The 20,895-nt window shown below is 35.8% G+C and overlaps 2 protein-coding genes across 3 annotated transcripts; both read right to left on the bottom strand.

The window, feature by feature from the left end:
- Nucleotides 1-5,174: 5,174 nt before the first annotated feature.
- Nucleotides 5,175-13,588, bottom strand: chrdl2 (chordin-like 2). Its single transcript, XM_084387291.1, has 11 exons — nucleotides 13,371-13,588; nucleotides 12,524-12,636; nucleotides 12,239-12,332; nucleotides 11,982-12,127; nucleotides 11,409-11,502; nucleotides 11,246-11,310; nucleotides 10,963-11,131; nucleotides 8,455-8,643; nucleotides 8,191-8,367; nucleotides 7,747-7,839; nucleotides 5,175-7,298 (listed from the first exon to the last, which is right to left on the bottom strand). Exons 1-11 carry the CDS (start codon nucleotides 13,486-13,488, stop codon nucleotides 7,165-7,167), a joined length of 1,392 nt encoding a protein of 463 aa, XP_084243417.1. The 5' UTR covers nucleotides 13,489-13,588; the 3' UTR covers nucleotides 5,175-7,164.
- An 849-nt stretch (nucleotides 13,589-14,437) lies between these two features.
- xrra1 (X-ray radiation resistance associated 1) lies at nucleotides 14,438-20,885 on the bottom strand. Of its 2 annotated transcripts, none has more exons than XM_084387289.1 (18): nucleotides 20,684-20,885; nucleotides 20,368-20,490; nucleotides 19,753-19,907; nucleotides 19,564-19,635; nucleotides 19,246-19,318; nucleotides 19,032-19,129; nucleotides 18,776-18,924; nucleotides 18,457-18,564; nucleotides 16,905-17,050; nucleotides 16,769-16,815; nucleotides 16,542-16,670; nucleotides 16,351-16,444; nucleotides 16,131-16,249; nucleotides 15,787-16,044; nucleotides 15,545-15,701; nucleotides 15,330-15,445; nucleotides 15,126-15,231; nucleotides 14,438-14,721 (listed from the first exon to the last, which is right to left on the bottom strand). In XM_084387289.1, the coding sequence occupies exons 1-18, from the start codon at nucleotides 20,736-20,738 to the stop codon at nucleotides 14,564-14,566; spliced, it is 2,163 nt and encodes a 720-aa protein (XP_084243415.1). In that variant the 5' UTR covers nucleotides 20,739-20,885; the 3' UTR covers nucleotides 14,438-14,563. The 2 variants fall into 2 exon arrangements, with proteins under 2 accessions (XP_084243415.1, XP_084243416.1); XM_084387290.1 differs by having other exon boundaries at nucleotides 20,613-20,684.
- Between the last annotated feature and the right edge of the window lie 10 nt (nucleotides 20,886-20,895).

Genomic DNA, 20,895 nt, shown 5'->3' with positions numbered 1-20,895 from the left:
ATTTGGGTGAACTATCCCTTTAAGGGCGAGTTTAAAGGGATACTCCACTTTTTTCGGAAATATGCTCATTTTACATCTCCCCCAGAGTTAAACAGTTGAGTTTTACCGTTTTAGAATCCATTCAGCCGAACTCCGGGTCTGACGGTACCACTTTTAGCATAGCTTAGCATAGATCATTGATTCTGATGAGTCCAGTAGCATTTCTTTCAAAATGACCAAAGAGTTTCAATATTTTTCCTATTTAAAACTTGACTCTTCAGTAGTTAAACCGTGTACTAAGATCGACGGAAAATGAAAAGTTGCGATTTTCTAAGCCTATATGACTAGGAACTACTCTCATTCCAGCGTAATAATCAAGGAACTGTGCGGCTGTACCATGGGTGCAGCAGGCGTAGTGATATGACGCAGCGCCTGAAAATAGGTCTAATAGGTTAGACAAACTTAGTCCCGGTCACGTTGGAAGAAGTTACCGAGCTGGGGACTATTTTCAGGCGCTGCGTCATATCACTACGCCTGCTGCACCCATGGTACAGCCGCACAGTTCCTTGATTATTACGCTGGAATGAGAGTAGTTCCTAGCCATATAGGCTTAGAAAATCGCAACTTTTCATTTTCCGTCGATCTTAGTACACGGTTTAACTACAGAAGAGTCAAGTTTTAAATAGTAAAAATATTGAAACTCTTTGGTCATTTTGAAAGAAATGCTACTGGACTCATCAGAATCAATGATCTATGCTAAGCTATGCTAAAAGTGGTACCGTCAGACCCGGAGTTCGGCTGAATGGATTCTAAAACGGTAAAACTCAACTGTTCAACTCTGGGGGAGATGTAAAATGAGCATATTTCCGAAAAAAGTGGAGTATCCCTTTAAGGCTCCGTCAACTGGTGAGATGCTTTTATAAAATATAAGAACGGTTTATTTTCCATAAAATAAGTCGTTATTCCATATGTCATTATTTACCACATCCATTTGTGTAACACTTCAGTTTTTCACATCTCCCTATCTTGTTCTGTCTATCCATGTGATTTAACGGTCTTGGCCAGCGTACGATTTCAATTAGATTCCTCTTGCATAGCTGCTCAGAAGAATGCATTTTTCAGCCCAGGTGGAATAAATCAATAGACATTTTCAAAATATATCAAGTGAACCCACATTATTAAATTTAAAATGGCCTTGGGCACTCTGCAAAGCCATTAAATATTGTGTTTGAGTGCTTCATTTTTTGCTCCACTGTCTTTTCTGCTCATATAAAAATAAACATCTGACAAAATCTGTGCTTTCTGCAGTGCTTTTGGAGGTTTACTGTTTTTCTATCCTAACTCAGGTATTTGACGAACACTATCCGCTCAATACCGAATATTTAAATCTTAATTAGTTGCATATTTACCCATGTGACCCCCTCCCTCTTTCCTTTTGCACACTGACCCTGACTGTGGTTGCAATAATCCACTAAGCATATTCCTCTGAATAACATACACTCAAGATGTTTTGTCATTTTTTAAGATTCTTTTGAATTTTTTACAGACCCTCATAAAAGTTTATTATGTGTAAAACAATTAATACAGAGAATCTGCATCTCTGAAGATGCCTTTTAAGTGCGGGCAGACCTCGCGGGCACGAGAGAGTCTTGCTTTGTAGATCAACGCCAACAAAACACATCAAACAGCAATAACTCAAACATTCAGCAGTGATTTATTTATCAAATCCCCCTCACTTTTCTCACATGCAGAGCTCTTAAAGAATAAATCATTGCGCATTAATTGAAAGCAGATTTTTACACACTCTCGCCTGACTGGATGATATAAGTGCATTTGGCTGAAGGACCACTGTTCTTTGTCAAAACAGGAAAATATGCAGAACATGATTGGAAAAGGCAGAGCATGCATCACCTTTTTTGGGACATGATGTCTTTGGGTTATTTTTAGGGTGTGAGGTGCCTCACATCTGGATTTGTCTTGTTGAAATCAAGCTAAAAAAAAATATTTTGCTGATTACCAAATGGAACCTGTGCTCTCTTTGCAAATGTCATTAAATGCATCGAAACAATTCCCATGTGCTACAGTTGGCATGAATCCAAGCCCTGATTATCTCTAAAACACTTCACCTCATCATTCATCATTGTGTCACATTAGTTAAGTGGCCATATGACACCCATCCATCATTGGTTGATGTGGCTTAATTACCGTTTTCCGTGGCAAAGGCTATGCAGTCTGTTCTCACTCAGTTTAGTGCCTTTTAGAAGTATACATTTAAGTTATATTCAAAATACTTTAATTTTGGCAGAACTTTAAGCATCTAATACCCTTAAGGTTTCAGTAAAGCATTAATTGTAATCGGATAGGTCACCCAAAAATGTAAATTCTGTCATCATGTACTTTTTGAAACGCATATGACTTATTTGAATGAATTATTTATTGAGAATCCAAGCAGCTCTTTTCCATACAATGAAAGTAAATGATGACCACGGTAGTCATAAGGCATAACAATCTTTTAGTAAATTGCAGTCTGTTCCTCACACAAAAATATCAGAGATTTTGGATTTTAGTGCACATTTATCATGGTGTGACTTTTTGGAGCCCCATTCACTTTTATTGTATGGAAAAGCACAGCATGGACATTCTTCAAAAGATCTGCGGAAGAAAGAAATCATACGGGTTTGGAACAACACTGTGCTTTTAATATCGTATAATGTTTCCTTGCACTTTAAGCAGTAGGCATCAGGAAAAGCAGATCCATGGATTGTTGGATCAGTGCTTGCTTAACATGATTCAGATCATTGGCTGAAATGATCAAGGCCAACTCAAGAAAGCAGAGAGGGAGGAGGGTGTACAAAACAAAAAAGTACATATTTCTGAAGTATTTGGATGGCGCACTAATTCACAGTTTACATGAACACCTTAATCAGCTGCGAAAGCTAACCAATCCATCAGAGTTAATTACCTTAACCCAGTTTAGCTCCCTTTGAATCTTGTTTCAGTTGCTTAGAGACTGTGAATCTGCAGGCGCCGTGCAGAGCAGCAGTTCAGAGGCAGAAACATTACGTCTTCGCAGTGGTGGACATTAACTAAGCATTTTTACTTCATTACTGAACTTCAGTACATTTTTAAAAGTATCTCTACTTTATTTACTTGATCTAGTGTTTTTCTTTCAGAAAACTTTTACTTCGTTATTTCATATTTTACTCCACTACATTTGATAAAAAAAAACATTTAGTTCGATCTGAGGAAATCGTCACCCTCTCTGAGACGAAATAGCGATGTCTGGTTCGCAAACAAGCTGACTCTTTTAATACCTGTTGAATCATTTACGCAAATCGCACTGAACAATTGCAAAATGAACTGACCTGATTGCAGCTGTTCTTAAAGGGATAGTTCACTTTGAAATTAATTTTTGATATGTTTTAGCTTACCTCAAGGGCATCCAAGATGTAGGTGTCTTTGTTTCCGCAGTAGTTTCAATTTTGATATTTTTAGGTCAAACCGTTCTTGTCTGTCAGTCATATAATGCATGTCGATGGTCACTGGCTCAAAACACAAGCACAGAGTCCAAATTAAAACAATTCCCCATCGTCCAAATTAAACAATTCCCCATCATAAGTACACATTGATGGCCTAAGACACGAAACGAGCGGTTTGTGTGAGAAAACGAACAGTATTTATATCGTTGTTATCTCTTGAAAACAGCACACGTCCAAATGATCTGACGGCGCGGGCGGGTATAGATATATACATAGATGTCGCCTTGGCTACTGCAGTTCATTGGAACGAAACCGTAGCCAAGCGACATCTAGTGTATATATCTATACCCGCCCGCTGGCGGGTATAGATGTATACACTAGATGTCGCCTTCGCTACTGCAGTTCATTGGAACGAAACCGTAGCCAAGGCGACATCTATGTATATATCTATACCCGCCCGCGCCGTCAGATCATTTGGACGTGTGCTGTTTTCAAGAGATAACAACGATATAAATACTGTTCCTTTTTCTCACACAAACCGCTCGTTTTGTGTCTTTGGCCATTAATGTGTACTTATGATGGGGAATTGTTTCATTTGGACGTGGGGAATTGTTTTAATTTGGACTCTGTGCTTGTGTTTTGAGACAGTGACCATAGACCTGCATTATATGACTGACAGACAAGAACGGTTTGACCTAAAAATATCAAAATTGAAACTACTGCGGAAACAAAGACACCTACATCTTGGATGCCCTTGAGGTAAGCTAAAACATATCAAAAATTAATTTCAAAGTGAACTATCCCTTTAAACATTCCATGATCTGGTCAGAGCAAGTCTACATAATTCACTTAATTGTTCGTTCCTGACTCAAAATGTGTAAGAACATGTAAAAATTAATGCATCTATAAAATTGGTATGTTTGCATACCGTTCTTAAACCATATTTTCAACCATACCATGCAACCATGTTTTGTACTGCGTGACATATACATAGTTCAGGCATGAAGTGCTGATTGGTTCTTCTAACGCCGTGGCACCAGCCAATCAGAAGTACTTCCAAATCCAGGTAACCATATACTGTATGTTATACACTAGCCTGAGATTGGCACGTTGCGCGATTATAAAAGCTTCTGTTATCCTTCCTCCTCCCCAGCACCACCTGTAGAGATCTGCTATGGGGCTTCTACCATTTTCTTGCAGCAGCCTTTCCTTTTGTTTGTTATTTTGACTGAGCTGAACAAATGATTGTACTTGCTTAGCGTAGCAGATCTCGTCCGCCAAAATCAAGCTATTTATGTTCCATGCCATGACTGATCTGTTTTAATTTTGGATGTTTATACTATTTCTTACAACACATTTACATGCATTTTGTTTTTAATTTATTTTAAATACTATATTATATATTTTCATATTTTCATTTGCTGTCATACTTACATTTTCTGTTACTTAAATTGAATATTTTAGTATATTGAAGTTTAATGTTTTGATAAGTGTATGTTTTGGTAATAAAATAAAATGTTATTTGCAGATCAATACAAATGAGTCATTACCACATCCAATGCATGAATCAATTTCTTTATCCACTAATTGTCCTTTTTGTAAGATGGAATATATAAATGGGAAAAGTATATAAACATGGTTCATCTATTAGTACTTTCTACGTGTAATACAATTGAATTAAAACAGGTCAAATTAAAAAGGAGTACTTGTACTTTTACTGGAGTAATATTTTATTAGGGTATCTGTACTTTTACTCAAGTGTACATCGTCGTTTTATCACCTGCCTTCACTCAGGATGTGCTACAACATGGCTTACTCAGACAAGAGTAAAAATTCAAGAGTAATACAGCAAATAGCACTAGATGCCTTTCAAATAGCTGCAGAACATAACAGCGATATAAAATGCAACTCCCATTTACACTTTTATGTGCAACAATGAGAAGCAAAGCTGAGCAGGAAAACTCACACAGAGAACTGACCCATTCACCTGATTTATACCCAGTGACTGCCCCCAGCTGTTCAGATTGCCAGAGCCAAGACTAAGCATGCATAGCTGAATGCTATTTATTGGGAATTCACAACCATTAGCCGAAAGCGAAGGTGCCAATAGGGCTATGTTTAAAATCAAATTCGCAAGTGTTGAACCCCGGGGAGCCGAAGCCATTTCAGACTCCATCAAATCAACACGGACATAACGAATTGAAAGGTTCTCGACGTAACAATAGGCTCTTTTTGTGAAACAACGGCCAGCGTATTGATCAAACGGGATGTCCGACCATCTCCTTAAACTAACATACACAAAGAGAGAAAATGAAATAGGAGCGCACAGTAAAATCCCCTTTGTCCTCCCTCCAAAGCCGTTCAAAGAGAACAAATTGCCAGAAACTGTTAGATCCAACAGCCAGCGGAAATAATTCACAGCTTCATTGTGTGACTATTAAGGTCTGCAACTGAGGGGCTTCTGTTTCAAAATATTTTGTCAGGCCTTCAGTGAGAGATGAGCAGCACCGTCTGGCACTTTGTGTGCGGCCAGCACAATGACTCATTGTGACAGAAGAGGAAAGTGGGCTTTTGGGATCTGGAGAGAAGGGATATTAGTCACAACTCCCTGAACTGCCCCAATCTGGGTTCGGCGGCCCGTCTCGGTTCATTGTGATTAGCACGACCGAAGAACAAACGATGTCAGGAGCTTGTCATGTTGACTGGCCGCAACAGGTTTCTACTCATTTATGCCGGAACGGATTGTTGGTTTCAGCTCAAAGTAAAGATTTACAACATTATGAAAAGAGTCTCATCAGTATCAATGATCATGTGAACTAATGACCTGCTTTAGTACATGGTTGTTTTGACACCTAAAAGCCTGTAAAAACTACATGTAAAAAAAACCTATGATCCCGTTTTATAGATATTGCATTAGGCCGTAATTATTTTTGAAAAGAAGAGTCTATAAACTAATAGAAAAAGAAATCTTTCAGCTCCTTAATATGATTTTATATTGTTTAGTCAGGGTCATCAGCCCAATATATTTGTCATCATTTTAAGTGCATACGAGTTATACATAACCAGATCAATATACACGCTACATACATTACAATGCAAAACATTTTCTGCATAGAAGATAGACAGAAAAAAAAAGATCTATTGAAATAATGACGATGTTGGCTGCTTTGACTTTACAATAAATAGTGTATTTTTAGTTTACCCATGTTACATAAATGAGTAGTGAATAACTAAGTACAGTGGGTGGGGGGGGGGGAATGTGGCCTACGACAACTTTATAAAAGCATTCCGGCCAATAAGCTGTCTATATCATCCTTTGTTTTTCCTCTTATGTACATACAGTGGATGCCTGCTAAAATTACATACATCATTTCCTTTATTAATGATGAGGATTGCTTTAAACCTTTTCTTCCTCATAATTCCAGCCCAAATGGCATATATTCACCCACTTTTTTCTTACCAAACGTGCATTTATCAAAGCAACCTGACCTCAAGGCTTCCGAAAAAAAGAAAGAATTCTGGGATGTCAAACTCATAAAGACTTGCGATATACCGACTCATGGTAATAAACAAGATCTTTAGACTACCTGCTGCCAGCATCTGGTTTTGTACTACATGCACATTGTGTGAGTGTGGGTGTGTGTGTTCTTCTTGTAATAAAATGAGTGTCAGACTGGGATGGCACAGTGTTAGAGCGGGGAGGAGACTAAGAAGTGCAAAGACTGTCCAGCTGTTCAGGGTTTAAGTACTTCACCACTTCCTTGATCCCGTCTTCACAGCTCCTAATCTTACTGAAGTCCTTCTGCTTGTCCTCTTCTTCTTTGAACTTTCTCCAAGTGTCTATGCAAACAGAAGGACAGTTTAATACAGATTGCTTTAGCGTACAGTGTGAATCAGGCCTGTCTCTCTGTCTGTCTGGCACAGAATGCACAGAAAATGTATCAAGAGTGACTTACTGAAATAGTTAGACGGAAAATTTATAAAAAGGAAACCAAAAATCTACATGTTAGACGTTCAATTTCCTCTGGTCTCCTCTACCTTATTATATTTCCTGGCAGCTGAAAATACTCCTAGCTCAAATATTTAATGTTGTCCCTAGTCTCTTTTCATGGCTGTTTAAAACACATATTAAAAGAGGAAAAAGTTGACCTTTTATTCACCTAAAATGTTCAGTGTGGTCAATTCAAACTCAATTTTAACTATCAAAATACACAGTTGAATGTTTAAATGTCACATTTTGCAAACTAATGCGGAACTAATTTGGTGAAATGCACAAAATTAAACAAACCCTCATCTAATGTGGTCAGCAAGATGTAATTTTCCGGATGCTCTATGAGGTCTTTCTTCTGAACATCACCTGTCTCCATCAGATGCAAAACACCTGCAAAGATTAGAAGACAGTTTTAAAGGAATAACACTACAATAATAAACATCATATTTCGGAGCGATTCCGATAGGCTCCTCGGGCTCTAATTCTAGTGCTATAGAGTTAAAATAAGCAACCTTATCTTGCAGCTGAGAGCTGGCAAAGATTTATAAAATTGCATATCTAGGTCAGTGACTAAGAATTTGGATGAAATCTAGAAAGGTGAAAGAATCTCTATTTTTGCTCTCCAACAATAGTTTGTTCCAGGGCTGATAGAAATGATGTGCTTGACGCTATAATAGTCTTGAATTACCAAACAAATGTAACAACCTCATGATTAGGTATATTATAACTTGTTTAAATCACCTTCGACAGTTTTCCAGACTTGCACCTCAACTTCAGTGGCTCCTTGTCTCTCGATGGCAATCATCCGTACTTTATCTTCCGACTGAGCAGCTGATGAGGGTTCAACTTTATAAACCAGGAGACTGTTATTGTCCTGAGCAAGATAGCACTCAGTCCTGTTGCTCTCTGCTTTGAGCTCTGGAAATGCAAGTTAAAAAAAACAACACACACTGATAAGATATTAAAGTTAAATCATTGCAAATATGATAACACTGATATGCCTACCTGGACAAATCTTACAGCATTTCCCCTCTATCTTTATGGGATGTTGGCATGGATACTGGTTGGGACACGTGATGCGCCTGCATTCTTGAAAGCCGTCCCTGCAGGTGCACAGAATGCACTCCAAGACCTTCCCTAGCGCTGGGTGCCACACGTCACCATGAGAATAGGTCTTGCCACTGTACACACAAGCTTAGACAAAGTCAGAAACCCTACATTACTTTGACAGGATATGACTTTATTGGATTTTGATAAGCAATTCCTCACATTTCCAATCAGTGGTGCATTAAAAGGGCTTTTCATACTGTGCTTAACCCTGGGTGGGTTATCGTCGTTCTAAACCTCGCTTTTAACCCTGGGTAAAGGAACGTTTCACACTTGAAATGTAGAAGTGGGGTTAGCACTGCTTTTTACCCGGGGTTATATGCAGAGTTAGCATCGCTTTTGCGGTGTTAACTCCACATTGCGGTGCCAAACCTGTAAAATGTTGATGCAGTTACAGCTAGATGCTTAACAACAGACAGCCAATCGCATGCCTCATATTCACATGCTTTGTGCATCACAGAAACACTACGTGTTATATAAACAGTAGGCTATGTTTCAGCGTTTAAGGTGGAAAATGTGAAATGGTGACATGAAATTCTTACCTTTAGATCAAAAAGTCCATTCAGTATAAACTTGATAGTACAGTCGGCAATATATGAGGATGCTCAATGCTAAAGCCTTTATGTAAACAGATCACATGATGTGCTCGTCCAATCAAAGACACTGACACCGCAAATATGCATATAAGAACGTTAACCTAGGGTTTAAGAATGTACAGTGTGAAACAGCAGCTTATAAATAACCAGGATTAGTTGTTAACCCGGGTTAATAAAGTGCATGACGTCAAAACCCGGAAGACTAATTCACCAGTGGTTCCTATGGAAATTTACCCAATTTATGAGTAAAATAAGGTCTGTTGTTTTTTATGAAATTAACATACCAGCTTTAAACTCCACGCTTTCGATATGGGTGTGTGTAATTTAAGTTGGAGAGCAAACCGTATTCAAGTTATGTTTACCATATACCTTATTTTACTTATAAATCCAAAAACCCCATTATAGTGTAAGAGTTAAAAGTGTAGCACATTAAATTAAAAGATTAATGCTGATGTTATATTTGAATATTTCGATGATAATTCAGCAGTATAGTGGATGTTGATGTTAGGACTTTTATTATGACGGGGGTACAGAGAGGAGAGCGGAAGAGAAAGGGTTAATAAAGAGAGACAAGAGACTAAAGAAGAACTCGTCCGTGTCCGAGGGTTTTATTGTTATATTTCTAAAGTTATTTTTGGATTAAAGCCCCGAGAACACCCACAAACAAGTATTACAATAGTAAACACTATTGCTCAAAATAATTAATTGTTTCATTTAATAAAATAAGTTTACCCTACTCAGACCAAATTAGTTTAATCAAATTAACTTTAGAACTTTCTTTTTCTATCGAGTTCACAAAACTGACACATTTTAAGTAATCTGAATCGTTTCATTGTTTTGAGTTTTATGAACTCTTAATTTAGAAAAAAATAAATTCTTTACCCATAGCACTCGAAAGAGAGAGTAAATGCTAAAATTAAGTGGGAGATTTAGTAGTGATTAATGTTTTGTTATGCTAATTTAGAAGAATTTCTGTTAATGTTGGTTTTAGGAGAGTTACCATCATGTGACAAGTGTTGCATGTGGCTTGGTTTGAGAGCAAGTATGTTAAAAGCTTTATATTGTTGTACCCATAAAGCAAGTGCTATACCATGCTATTGTTAACATGATAGTAAATTAGCAAGTTAGCATTTATTGAACTAGCTTGTTATAGCTAGCTAAGTTTAAGCTAATAAAAATGTTCAAATGAGGTTACATGAAAATGTAAGTTAAATGTATGGATTAGTGTACTCAAGCATTTGTAGTTAAGAACAAGTCAAATGTATGAGTACAAAATAAATTGTCAACTTATTCGGGTTTACAGTGTACTCAATTCAGAAATTACTATGCTATGCTATTAAAGCATTGTGTTACTAATTAGCAAGATAGCATTACTGAATTATCTAGTTCAAGCTAGCCAAGTTCCACTACAAAAAATATTTCATTTGAGATTACATGATCATTTTTTGTTAAATGTATGATTTAGCTTAATCAAATATTTCAAGCAAAGAGCAATTAAAATGTATGAGTACAAAACAAAAATCTGCCAGTTATGTTTACCTAAACTTTGAATTTCTTATCTATTTTTTTTTTTTTTTTTACTGATTACCTCAATTTCTTTGCGTTTCGCCAACTTATTCAGGTTTACAGTGTAAAAACCCATAGGGAAATCTTAAGGGAACCACTGGCAAACTAGTCCTCTGAGTTTTGACATCACGCCTGCAGCATTTTTTTTACCTAGGGTTAACAACTATATTCCGTCTTCAGTATACACAGGGTGTAGAAAGACCCAGGGTTAACTAGTTCAAGTGTGAAAAGCCATATTGTTTACCTCTCTGATGTTTGCGCTGCAGAAGAATTTTAACAGTAGTTTCAGCAGCTCCTTTGATGTGTAGTGTCTGCAGGTTGAGGCCTCTGGGAGACCCCCGGAGTGTCGATGGCGTGGCCCTGACTGAGCGACCCCTGACATGTTCTGCACCACACTGATCCACAGAATGCCTCTTGTGTTTCAAGACACATACAATCAAACGTTGTAACTGCACTTGTTTAAATATCATCCTATTAAAGAGTAGCATGAATGAAACTTGAAGTCTCTTGAAAAATAAAATACATACAACTCCTCTGTTCAATTGTTGTCCTCCATCCTCAAATGATGCAGAATTGATATCAATTGCACTTTCTGTTTATTCAAAGGAGACAATGGCATTTATTTATTTTTTACCACAATAAGGGGCTTAAAATATGAACACAGCCTCTAACATGCAATTTCGTTGTTACCTTTGCACACCAAGCAGCAGGTATCCGGGACTGACACTGGTGAGGAGCATGTAATGGGCTGACAGGTTTTCAATGCACAGAATATATTTCCATTCTTTAATGAAAAAGAATAAAAAATGTAAACAAATATTATTAATTATGATGCATGATTTCATTTATTGTACATAAAATTACAACCATAAACCCAAAATGTCTTAATGAAGACGTTATTACTTGAATTGCTTTGTTGTTGTTTTAAATGTCTGTGTGTCTGTTACTGAAACTATGTAGTTATTTGGGGAATAGCTAGGAAATGAATCTGCAGTTATGACAATGGTGAAAGCATTATGGTTTATTGAGCATTATATTATCATTTCATTTTAAAAGTAGATAATTTTATCCAAAAGAGTGTTATGCTCTACTGTTTGAGCTACAGAAATTCTGCATTTTTACCTGCTCTCTCACACTATCTTTCAGGACACTATAAAAACTATTAAACTGTTTGAAGTTAGATTCCCATGTTTGCAGGTGCCAGTCAGTTATTCGTGAGAGATGTGAATGCAACAACAATAAATGTAAAAAAAAAATACTTACAGAGCAAGTACACATGACACACTGGTTCGACTGACGGGATGGGAAGAGCTCATGGTTGGCAAATGTTTCCCCTGTTTGATAAATGCTTCCATTATAACTACAGGTTTTAATGGGTGCCCGCAGACCAGCAGGAGTTCTGTGCTCATCTGATTATGACAATAACAATAATATGCATAAGTCAGACGGTTCAAATACAAATGTACCAGAATCATGCATATTAATTACATTAATTGAAAAAAAAAAAAGTGTTGTAATACCTGCACAACGAGGACAACACTGCTGTGAGTTAGTCACTGGATTTTCACATCGCAGAACAGGGCATTTGATGCTGTTGCATTTCACATGACCAGACTATACATACACACACATGAGAGTAGACAGAAACACTGGCACATTACACATACAGTAGTATGTGCATCTGACAAGTGCATGCACACAATTACAACATTAAAAGTAATGGGTAATTCATGAATGATCAGCTAAAAAGCTATGGCATTTTAAAACTTAAAACAGTAAATTAGGCTTGAAAGGTGGATACATACTTCTGTGCACGTACAGCGCATGCAGAACATGAATCCAAAGGGCTCCAAATAGGGATGCCAGCTATCACCTGGCCTGTATGACTTCTCTTTAAAAGTGCAAAACACACCTGACACTGCATGCAACACAAACACATGATCATTTGATTGCTGGGATTTACATCAACAATGTTATCAATTATACATTTTTAATATCAGAAATATTATGTATTCTGTAAAGCTATAGCTTCAGGTCATAGATATTTATTAAAAAGACAATTAAAGAGAATAAAAATCTGTTGTTTTTGTAAAGAAAACTAAGTAAACTCGATTTAAGAATTTCCCTATACTAACAAACCTTACAAAATATAAGATAGTGATAAAAAAGTAAGACGATGGAAAATCTCCTGATAGGATGATAATGTCATAATGACAGTTTTATTTTAATTAAATTATACATCAAGGGGGAGTTATGATCATAACTGATTTGACGCATAACCTGGAAAGTCTTTTCACTGAAATGAAATGTTCACTTAATTATAGTGAGAGAGAATAAATACATAATTAGCAAACATGGATGGGGAGACCAAAACGACGTTTCACTGGTTACTGGATTTTTGTTGTTTCATTAAAAAAAAATGTCAATAATAATCTCGTTGTTTACACATATGCTAATGTAGGATACAATGTCACGGTTTAACGGAATGACCTAGAATTTTGCATTACTTTAAAAACACTGAAAGGACCGTTAAAAGGGAACTTGTATTATATAACTTAATCACGGCATTTTCAATACAATCCCATCGCTGAATGATGCATCGAAGGGTGATGCCCATTTACTAATAAAATATTCTTTGATGGAGTCACTTACCTTTTCCTGGTAGTATTGCATCTGTTTCACCCTGAACGACGCATCGCATTGTGACCAAAATGAAAAGATGTCTCAAGTAGGTCATTCTTTTCTTCATATTCCAGAAAACCGTGGACATGCAGGATTTGTCTTCTCAAACTTCTCCGCACTTTATAACTACGATGGTCTGTGGGAGTTTCTGAAGCGCCTCTAGGTTTTATCAAAAGCGCCTCCTACAGGAAAGCCGACTTGTTCGCTGTCTTGGACAAACATTATTTTAAAAACTTTACAATGAATGTTTGGTTAGGAAAAAATGCGAACTTCTGGATATTATCAGGATATACGCGCATGAAATCAGATATTTTAAAATATATATTTAATATACTAAATAATAAATGCTTTTATATAATAAAGAAAAAAACAAGCATGGAACTTTTTTTTTTTAATTATGTAATTATTTTCTGGAGCAGCTTACCCGTTGTTAATGTTAGTCCTATTGTAAATATATTAAAATGAAAAGTGTGTATTGACAGTAATATATAAAAAAAAACTACTCATTGAGTTCCTATTCCTTTTTCCCTTTAAAAAAAAAAAAAGCAAACTGTTGCACACTATCAATATAATGCAAATTAGGGGTTAATCACATGAAATCTGTTATTATCCTGATATATGCTATGATATATGTTATACATAGTGTATATTATATATACTAGATGTTATATAAATGTTTTATTGTTGGTCCTGTTGTAAATATATTAACAATAAAATTGACAATGGTATAAAAAAAAAAAAAAAAAATTGTGTTCCTATTTTCTTTCCTATTCCATAATGACAAATGCTAAAATATTTCAGGTAAAAATAAGAGATTTTTTTTTTTAAGCATACTTTCTGCAAATTACCAATCATTTATTTTATTGTGTCAAAACAATCAAAAGACCTAACAGCCCAATTCTTAACAAAAAAGGGTGACCAAATCTTGATGTGAAAAAGGATTCTTCGAGGCTATCCCTCGAAGGGAATATACTTTTTATGTCAGAGAAGAATATGAGATACAAATACATGATGAAAATAAATGTAACCTAAACTTTAGATTTCTGACAGCAATGACATTTACTGTTTATTTGTATTCAATACAAAAGATCACATTTTGTCGCCATCTCTCCAATATCTTAATGGTGATATTTCTCTAGTAAAAGCAGAAAGTAAAGCACCTGTTAATTTAGATTACACGTCTTCTCAGTCTCAATCTGTGCTGCTTGTTCCACTCTTTTCAAATGGGCCGTCCTGTACTTCCTTTTCATGTCCTTCAGCAGAGTTAGTGCTTCTTCATATTCTCTCTTACAAATATCATTCCCTCCTTTGAGTACATTATCTGCATAGAGAATATATGAAGTTGCATTTAATATCGTTCTATGAGCAATGCTGCATTGAATGTCATTTTATTCATATTAACAGTAGATGACATATCCACAATCACTGCACACTGAAGTTCATTTATGCAGCACAGTCCAACACACTAGCAATCTGTTAAGTGTTGAAATAATAGAGGAACAGCTGCAGAGCCAAATAGAGCATTTCAAAGTAAACAGTGCCGCACAATCACTATAACATCTCAGTAGTGTTCTTGATAGTTGACCTGCAAGTTGATGATAACATTTAAATTAAATAGCATCTTGACTTGCTTAATTACACAGGTTTCCATCTCGGTTTTGTCATTTTAATAAATAAGTGACATTTCAAAGCCTGCCATAAAATGACAAAGGAAGCATCGGTCACCTAAGGGAACTTTGCTTATTGTTTTCGTCTCCTTTATTTGGGCGAGAAGTTCTTCAACTTTTTCTCCCTTTGACTTCTTTGGTCTCAAAGGTGGCAGATTTCTAATCTGTGAAAAGAATTGTTCCTGCTGTGTTATTCATAACAGATGACCCAGGATTCAATAATGGCATTAATATATTATGCGGTGTAGACGACACCACAGACCCTTTTCTCTCTTTCGGCGTACGGCTTCTGAGGAAGGTCCAGATTTGCTTTAGAATCTCTATACACAAGCAGGTTCTTGAGCGTGTGCTCCAAAACCCTTACGGCATGTTGAATTCCTGCGTCGAGAGAAATCAATGACCACACGAACAAAACAAAAAACGGCACCGAGTCAAACAAAGCAACGGGTCAAACAAAAAGTTCAGGAAAATTCTTACCAGAAATCTTAGGCATTTCTGGCTCAGATGTGTCATCAAGTAAGATTTCGTAACCAATCAGTTTTTCTGGACATGCTTTACTGGCTTTCATTTCCAGGCTGGTTTGCTTTGGATCATCCAGCTCTTCTTGGTATTCAGATTGATGTAGGCCATTAATCTGGAAAATAAAACAAAACAAAAAAAGTTTTCTAACATGCATATCATACAAGTCTTGCTATGTAGATTTAGGTACAAAAAATTACCTCTGTCACAAAGAACGGCTCTGCATTTTGATTCGCCTCAAAGGATATGTCTGCACTTGCCAAGTCTAAATGCTCCTGGCTCCTGCCATGCATGGCAATGTCTTCCTCGTCTTCAATGCTCGTTTGAGACGATAAGCCAAACTCTGAGGGTTGAGGACTATCTTCTCCAGTGTATTTCTTTGGGGAGAGTGGTTCTGTAGCATGTTGATTTTCCATGATCGAAGGAAATTTTGGTATGTTTGGAATTGTAGTTCTCACCTGAAAATGTAAGTTGAAGGTAAACTGCTTCTGAAAGGACTTTGAAAACATTAAGTGCTAAATCCAAACTTTTAAATTTGTGACACCTTTCTTTTAGGATTGACAGGGAGTTTAATATGTCGCTTAATGCGATCCGTTGTCTTTTTTCGCGTTATCTTAATACCCAGCTTGTCTTGAAGAAAACAGGTCAGCATTGGTGGGTCGCCTGTATTGAAAAACACAGAAAGAAGATGTACTCTTTTTGTTGTCAGATTTAGTTCATTTAATGCCCTAGCAATGAGCCTGCCCGAGGATGTGTGAGCTTACCACTTCTCTGTGTTGTCAAGGGGTTTGAGTGAATAACAAGCTCATTGAGCTTTGGAAACAATGCCACAGGCAACAATGCCTCTTCCTCAGCTATCTAGAGGGAAAAATTGGCAAAAAGCTCTGCTGTCAATGACTTAATTCAGCTGTCTATGTTTGTTAAAAATCAAAGACACAGATACAAATACACAGACCTCATTGTTGGCCAAATTCAGATGACGAAGTTCCTGAAAAGGCAGACCGAGATCCATGGAGCATCCATCCTCCTTTCTCTGATCATCACAGTATTTTAAGGGACCAGAATGAAGGCATGCTTTGTCCTCCTATTGCATATACAAGTTCCATTATAAAATGCTGATGAATATCAATGATAATATTGAGAAAAAAAATGGATATGACTTATATAGACTTCCGATCCTACTTCCAATGTTTTTTCTGGTTTTTGCTGGCCCATGGTGATTTCAGAGACTATTTGGCAAAGAAAAAATTAACAGATAAACAATTTGTTTTCCAACCTAAAATTATTCATTATTATTATTATTATTAAATATACTAACACTTTATCCTCTTGTCATTCGTCAGGCTAGCGCTCTGTCCGATGCTCTGTGGCATAATGCCTGACAGGTTATCTTGTAATGTTGCCATTTGTTCCAAGAATGGGACTCCTGAGATACAATTTCCTTGTAAGTTTAGATGACAAAGCCTAAATGCACAAAAAGTAAGATAAAACGAATTTAAGAGAAAATGTGAGAATCACTTAAATGGTTCCTAAACAATAAAATGTCAAATGTAAGCATCATACTTTTGCAGTTTCCTTATTTAGTAGTTAATACGTTTATAAATTATTAATTTCAAAACAAAACAGAGCCTTCTAATCACTTAGACACATTCATGTTTACAACACGCGTAATCTCCTTGGGCTACAGCATTGTTTGGTTTAAAATTCTAAAAGGTTGTGCCTCAAGGGGTCAGTCTCCACCAAGAAGAATGAAATAAACTGAGACTGATTTGATAGGCTACCTAATGTTACTAATAACTGATTGTAATGAGTGCACATTTTGTTTAGAAAATTAGGATTATTAAAATTGTTATTCTTGTAAGAGAGATTTTGTGCTAAATAATATTGAATTAAAAAATGTGGCTAATTATTATTACATAGATAAATGTAGATTATAAACTCAAATGTTCTTGCATATACAGTGCTATGCATAAGTGAATACACCCATGCTAAAGTTGACTAAAAAGAGGAATAAAAAATCATATTTTGGAAATTGAACTTAATGCCTTAATTTAAAAAATTAGGAAAAATCCAACCTTTAAGGACACCAATTTTCTTTGTGAATGAATAATGTATCGTAAATAAATAAATGTTCTTCCTTAAAATACATGGTGCATAAGTGTGTACACCCCTATGTTAAATTCCCATAGAGGCAGGCAGATTTTTATTTTTAAGTATTTAAAAAAAAAAAAATTTAGGATACTATGCATCCTGATAAAGTTCCCTTGGCCTTTGGAATTAAAATAGCCCCACATCATCACATAGCATTCACCATACCTAGAGATTGGCATGGGGTACTTTCCATAAGATCATCTCTCAATGCAAATCAAACTAGCTATTAGGCTAACTGAAATAAAACCATGCCAATCTCTAGGTATGGTGAAGGCTATGTGATGATGTGGGGCTATTTTAATTCCAAAGGCCAAGGGAACTTTATCAGGATGCATAGTATCCTAACATTTTTTTTTTTTTTATACTTAAAAATAAAAATCTGCCTGCCTCTATGGGAATTTAACATAGGGGTGTACACACTTATGCACCATGTATTTTAAGGAAGAACATTTATTTATTTACGATACATTATTCATTCACAAAGAAAATTGGTGTCCTTAAAGGTTGGATTTTTCCTACTTTTTTAAATTAAGGCATTAAGTTCAATTTCCAAAATATGATTTTTTATTCCTCTTTTTAGTCAACTTTAGCATGGGTGTATTCACTTATGCATAGCACTGTATATATATATGATCTGTCTTGTTGCATGAAATGAATTAATTTGAACACTCCAGAAACTTCATTTATGCCACATATTTTTCTAGAAAAAGCTTACTAACCTTTGTAAGTTAGCAAGACTCATAAACACTCCTGGAGATGATAATTTGTTCTCATCGAGCATCAATACTTCAAGTTTTTGAAATAGCAAGGAACCCTGTTGTGTGCTCCTAAGAAAAGGGAAAACTGTTCTAAGGTAATTTCAAACATTAAAAACTGCATTGAATCTTCTTGTGTAGTTCTTTTACAAAACTTTAGGCAAAAAGTCACTTGTTGTGACTTAATGTTCCATACTTTTAAAATAAAGGGTAAGCATAGCATTTCTAAGCACATATGCTACTTAGATAAAGTCTTTAAAAGAGATTTTAAAGTCTCTTTTACTTTTCTCCAGGGCAGGTACAAGGTCCAGCCATATTGAGTGGAAGCATCTGCAGTTGGTTTCCAGTTAGATGGAGCACCTTCAGACGTGCTAACAGGCCTAGATTTAATATACTTTCTCCTGATATGTTATTGAAAGATAAATCCAAAACCTGAAACAAAGTAATAATAAAGCTTTTTAGATCATCACAATACTCACATCTGCTTTAATCGTTCAAGAGCAGAATACGATCACAACCCAGTATTTAAGCAAATTGACCTCCAATCTCTGGAATTCTTCAGCATGAATCTCAAAATTATGGAGACTGTTCAGTGATAGTTCCAATTCCCTTAGTGCAGGAAACCTGTCAAAAGGCTCTAGAAAAAAAAATTATAATAAAAAATATATAATAATAATAATAATAATAATATATACACACATTTTACACTTCACACTAGAAATACAAAGAAATATATAAAAAATATTTGATTACCTAAAGGTAAATGGTTATCAGAGGCATTTATGTAAGTAATGTGATCAAATGTTTCCAAACCCTCAAGTTTGACCTGTTTAAAAAAGAAAGAAAAATCCTTTTGTGATGTAATGGCAGATGGCTTAAACCATTGGTTCTTAAACATTTTGACTCCAAGGCCCCCCACTGTCCACAATAATAGATAACAATCTCCATAAGTCATTATCTAAAATGTAAGTTGTTTTAGCTTACAATAAAGCTTGTTTCCTGAGTCCCCCTGGTAAAGAACCACTAAACTAACAAATTAACTTTAAATAATGTGTTTTACACAGGGCTTACCATTTGCAAATGCTTGCCACTGATGTTAACAGAACAGAGGTCGGAGGGTTTATCCACACAATGCAGTGTAATCTGAAGTATAGTGGAAGTGTGTGTTAGAAAGAGATATTGAACATCAGAGTCACATGTGAAACCAATAAATGAAATAATTAATAGCAGACCCAGTTACTAATGTGAAAGCATTCTTACTAAAAGTTGAGCATCTAAAGTGCTGCTTGCACTCTCTTGTCTTCCCTTTTCATGTTTCCCAGAGTGTACTTCGAAACATGATCCTGAAACGTTTTTCCTTTTTGATATTCCCTCTTCCAATGTATTTCTGTGTGCTACGAGCCAGTGTCCTGCCCCTTTAAAAAAAAATAATAATAATAATAATAATAATACCACAGTGCACTGTTTAATAGATGGACCTATTTATTTTAAATGTTAAAAATTCAGAGGCATGTTTGCACCATAGTCCGTAATATTTAAAAAAAGAAAAAGAAATGAATACTTTTATTTAACAAGGGTGCATTAAATGGATTAAAAATGACAGTAAATACTTTCACATTGTTAAAATAATTTCTATTTAAAATAAATGCTGTTCTTTTGAACTTTCTATTCCTTAAATAATCAGATAAAATCATATAAAAATTAAAGCTATTATAAAGCAAAAGTATTAACTGTCTTCGACATTGATAACAATAAGAAATGTTTCTTGAGCAGCAAATCAGCATATTATAATGATTTCTGAAGGATTATTTGACACTAAAAACTGGAGTAACGATGCTGAAAATTCAGCTTTACCATCACAGGAATAATAATCACCTTCGTTTCTTGGATGAAAATATGATCTTGTTGGGAAGCAATTTGATGGGTAACTTTCTCCATTTTCAAATTTGTAAATCCCCAGTCCTGTCATCTCCTTTAGTGAGCTGTTATCTCCTAGACCTAGATAACAATAATGTGATTGTGAACTATTAACGTTACACAGCAAAATACAGACCAACCAAGCCGCTAACCAGATACGTTAAGATTAAGTACTACATAGTAACTTTGGGAACTTAATTTACATTAACTCGGAACCACTAAGACCCTTCTAGCATGTCTCTCGAATAAACAATACTCGAAGTCTGTTTCTTACCAACCGTAGTTAAGCGATATGGGAAATGTAGTACTTTTGCAGCGTTTACTGACATCGTTGCGATTTTAACTCTATGAATACAGACTGAAAATCGTAAATTAATAGAACAAAGAGTTATTCAAGATCCCACTGAATTCATACAAGTGAATGAAAAAAGATACACCGTGCTTGTTGGTTCGGAACTACATGTCCCACAATGCACAGCGTGTATT

The sequence above is a fragment of the Rutilus rutilus genome (genome assembly GCF_951802725.1).
Source record: "Rutilus rutilus genome assembly, chromosome: 18".
NCBI classification, from domain to species: Eukaryota; Metazoa; Chordata; class Actinopteri; order Cypriniformes; family Leuciscidae; genus Rutilus; species Rutilus rutilus.
The sequence above is the reverse complement of the archived record's forward strand: the minus strand, read 5'-3'. Positions and strand labels throughout refer to the sequence as shown.

Bases quoted from the DNA above. Each gene is read 5' to 3' on its own strand.
- chrdl2 (XM_084387291.1), bottom strand. From the start codon at position 13,488: ATGTCCACGGTTTTCTGGAATATGAAGAAAAGAATGACCTACTTGAGA. The intron at 12,637-13,370 runs GTAAGTGACTCC...TGTTGCATGCAG, and splicing joins TGCAATACTACCAGGAAAAG to TGTCAGGTGTGTTTTGCACT. The intron at 8,368-8,454 runs GTAGGCATATCA...TTGCATTTCCAG, and splicing joins ATGCTGTAAGATTTGTCCAG to AGCTCAAAGCAGAGAGCAAC.
- xrra1 (XM_084387289.1), bottom strand. From the start codon at position 20,738: ATGTCAGTAAACGCTGCAAAAGTACTACATTTCCCATATCGCTTAACT. The intron at 18,925-19,031 runs GTCAATTTGCTT...ACTTTGTTTCAG, and splicing joins AAGAATTCCAGAGATTGGAG to GTTTTGGATTTATCTTTCAA. The intron at 15,446-15,544 runs GTAAGAATTTTC...CTCTCGACGCAG, and splicing joins AGAAATGCCTAAGATTTCTG to GAATTCAACATGCCGTAAGG.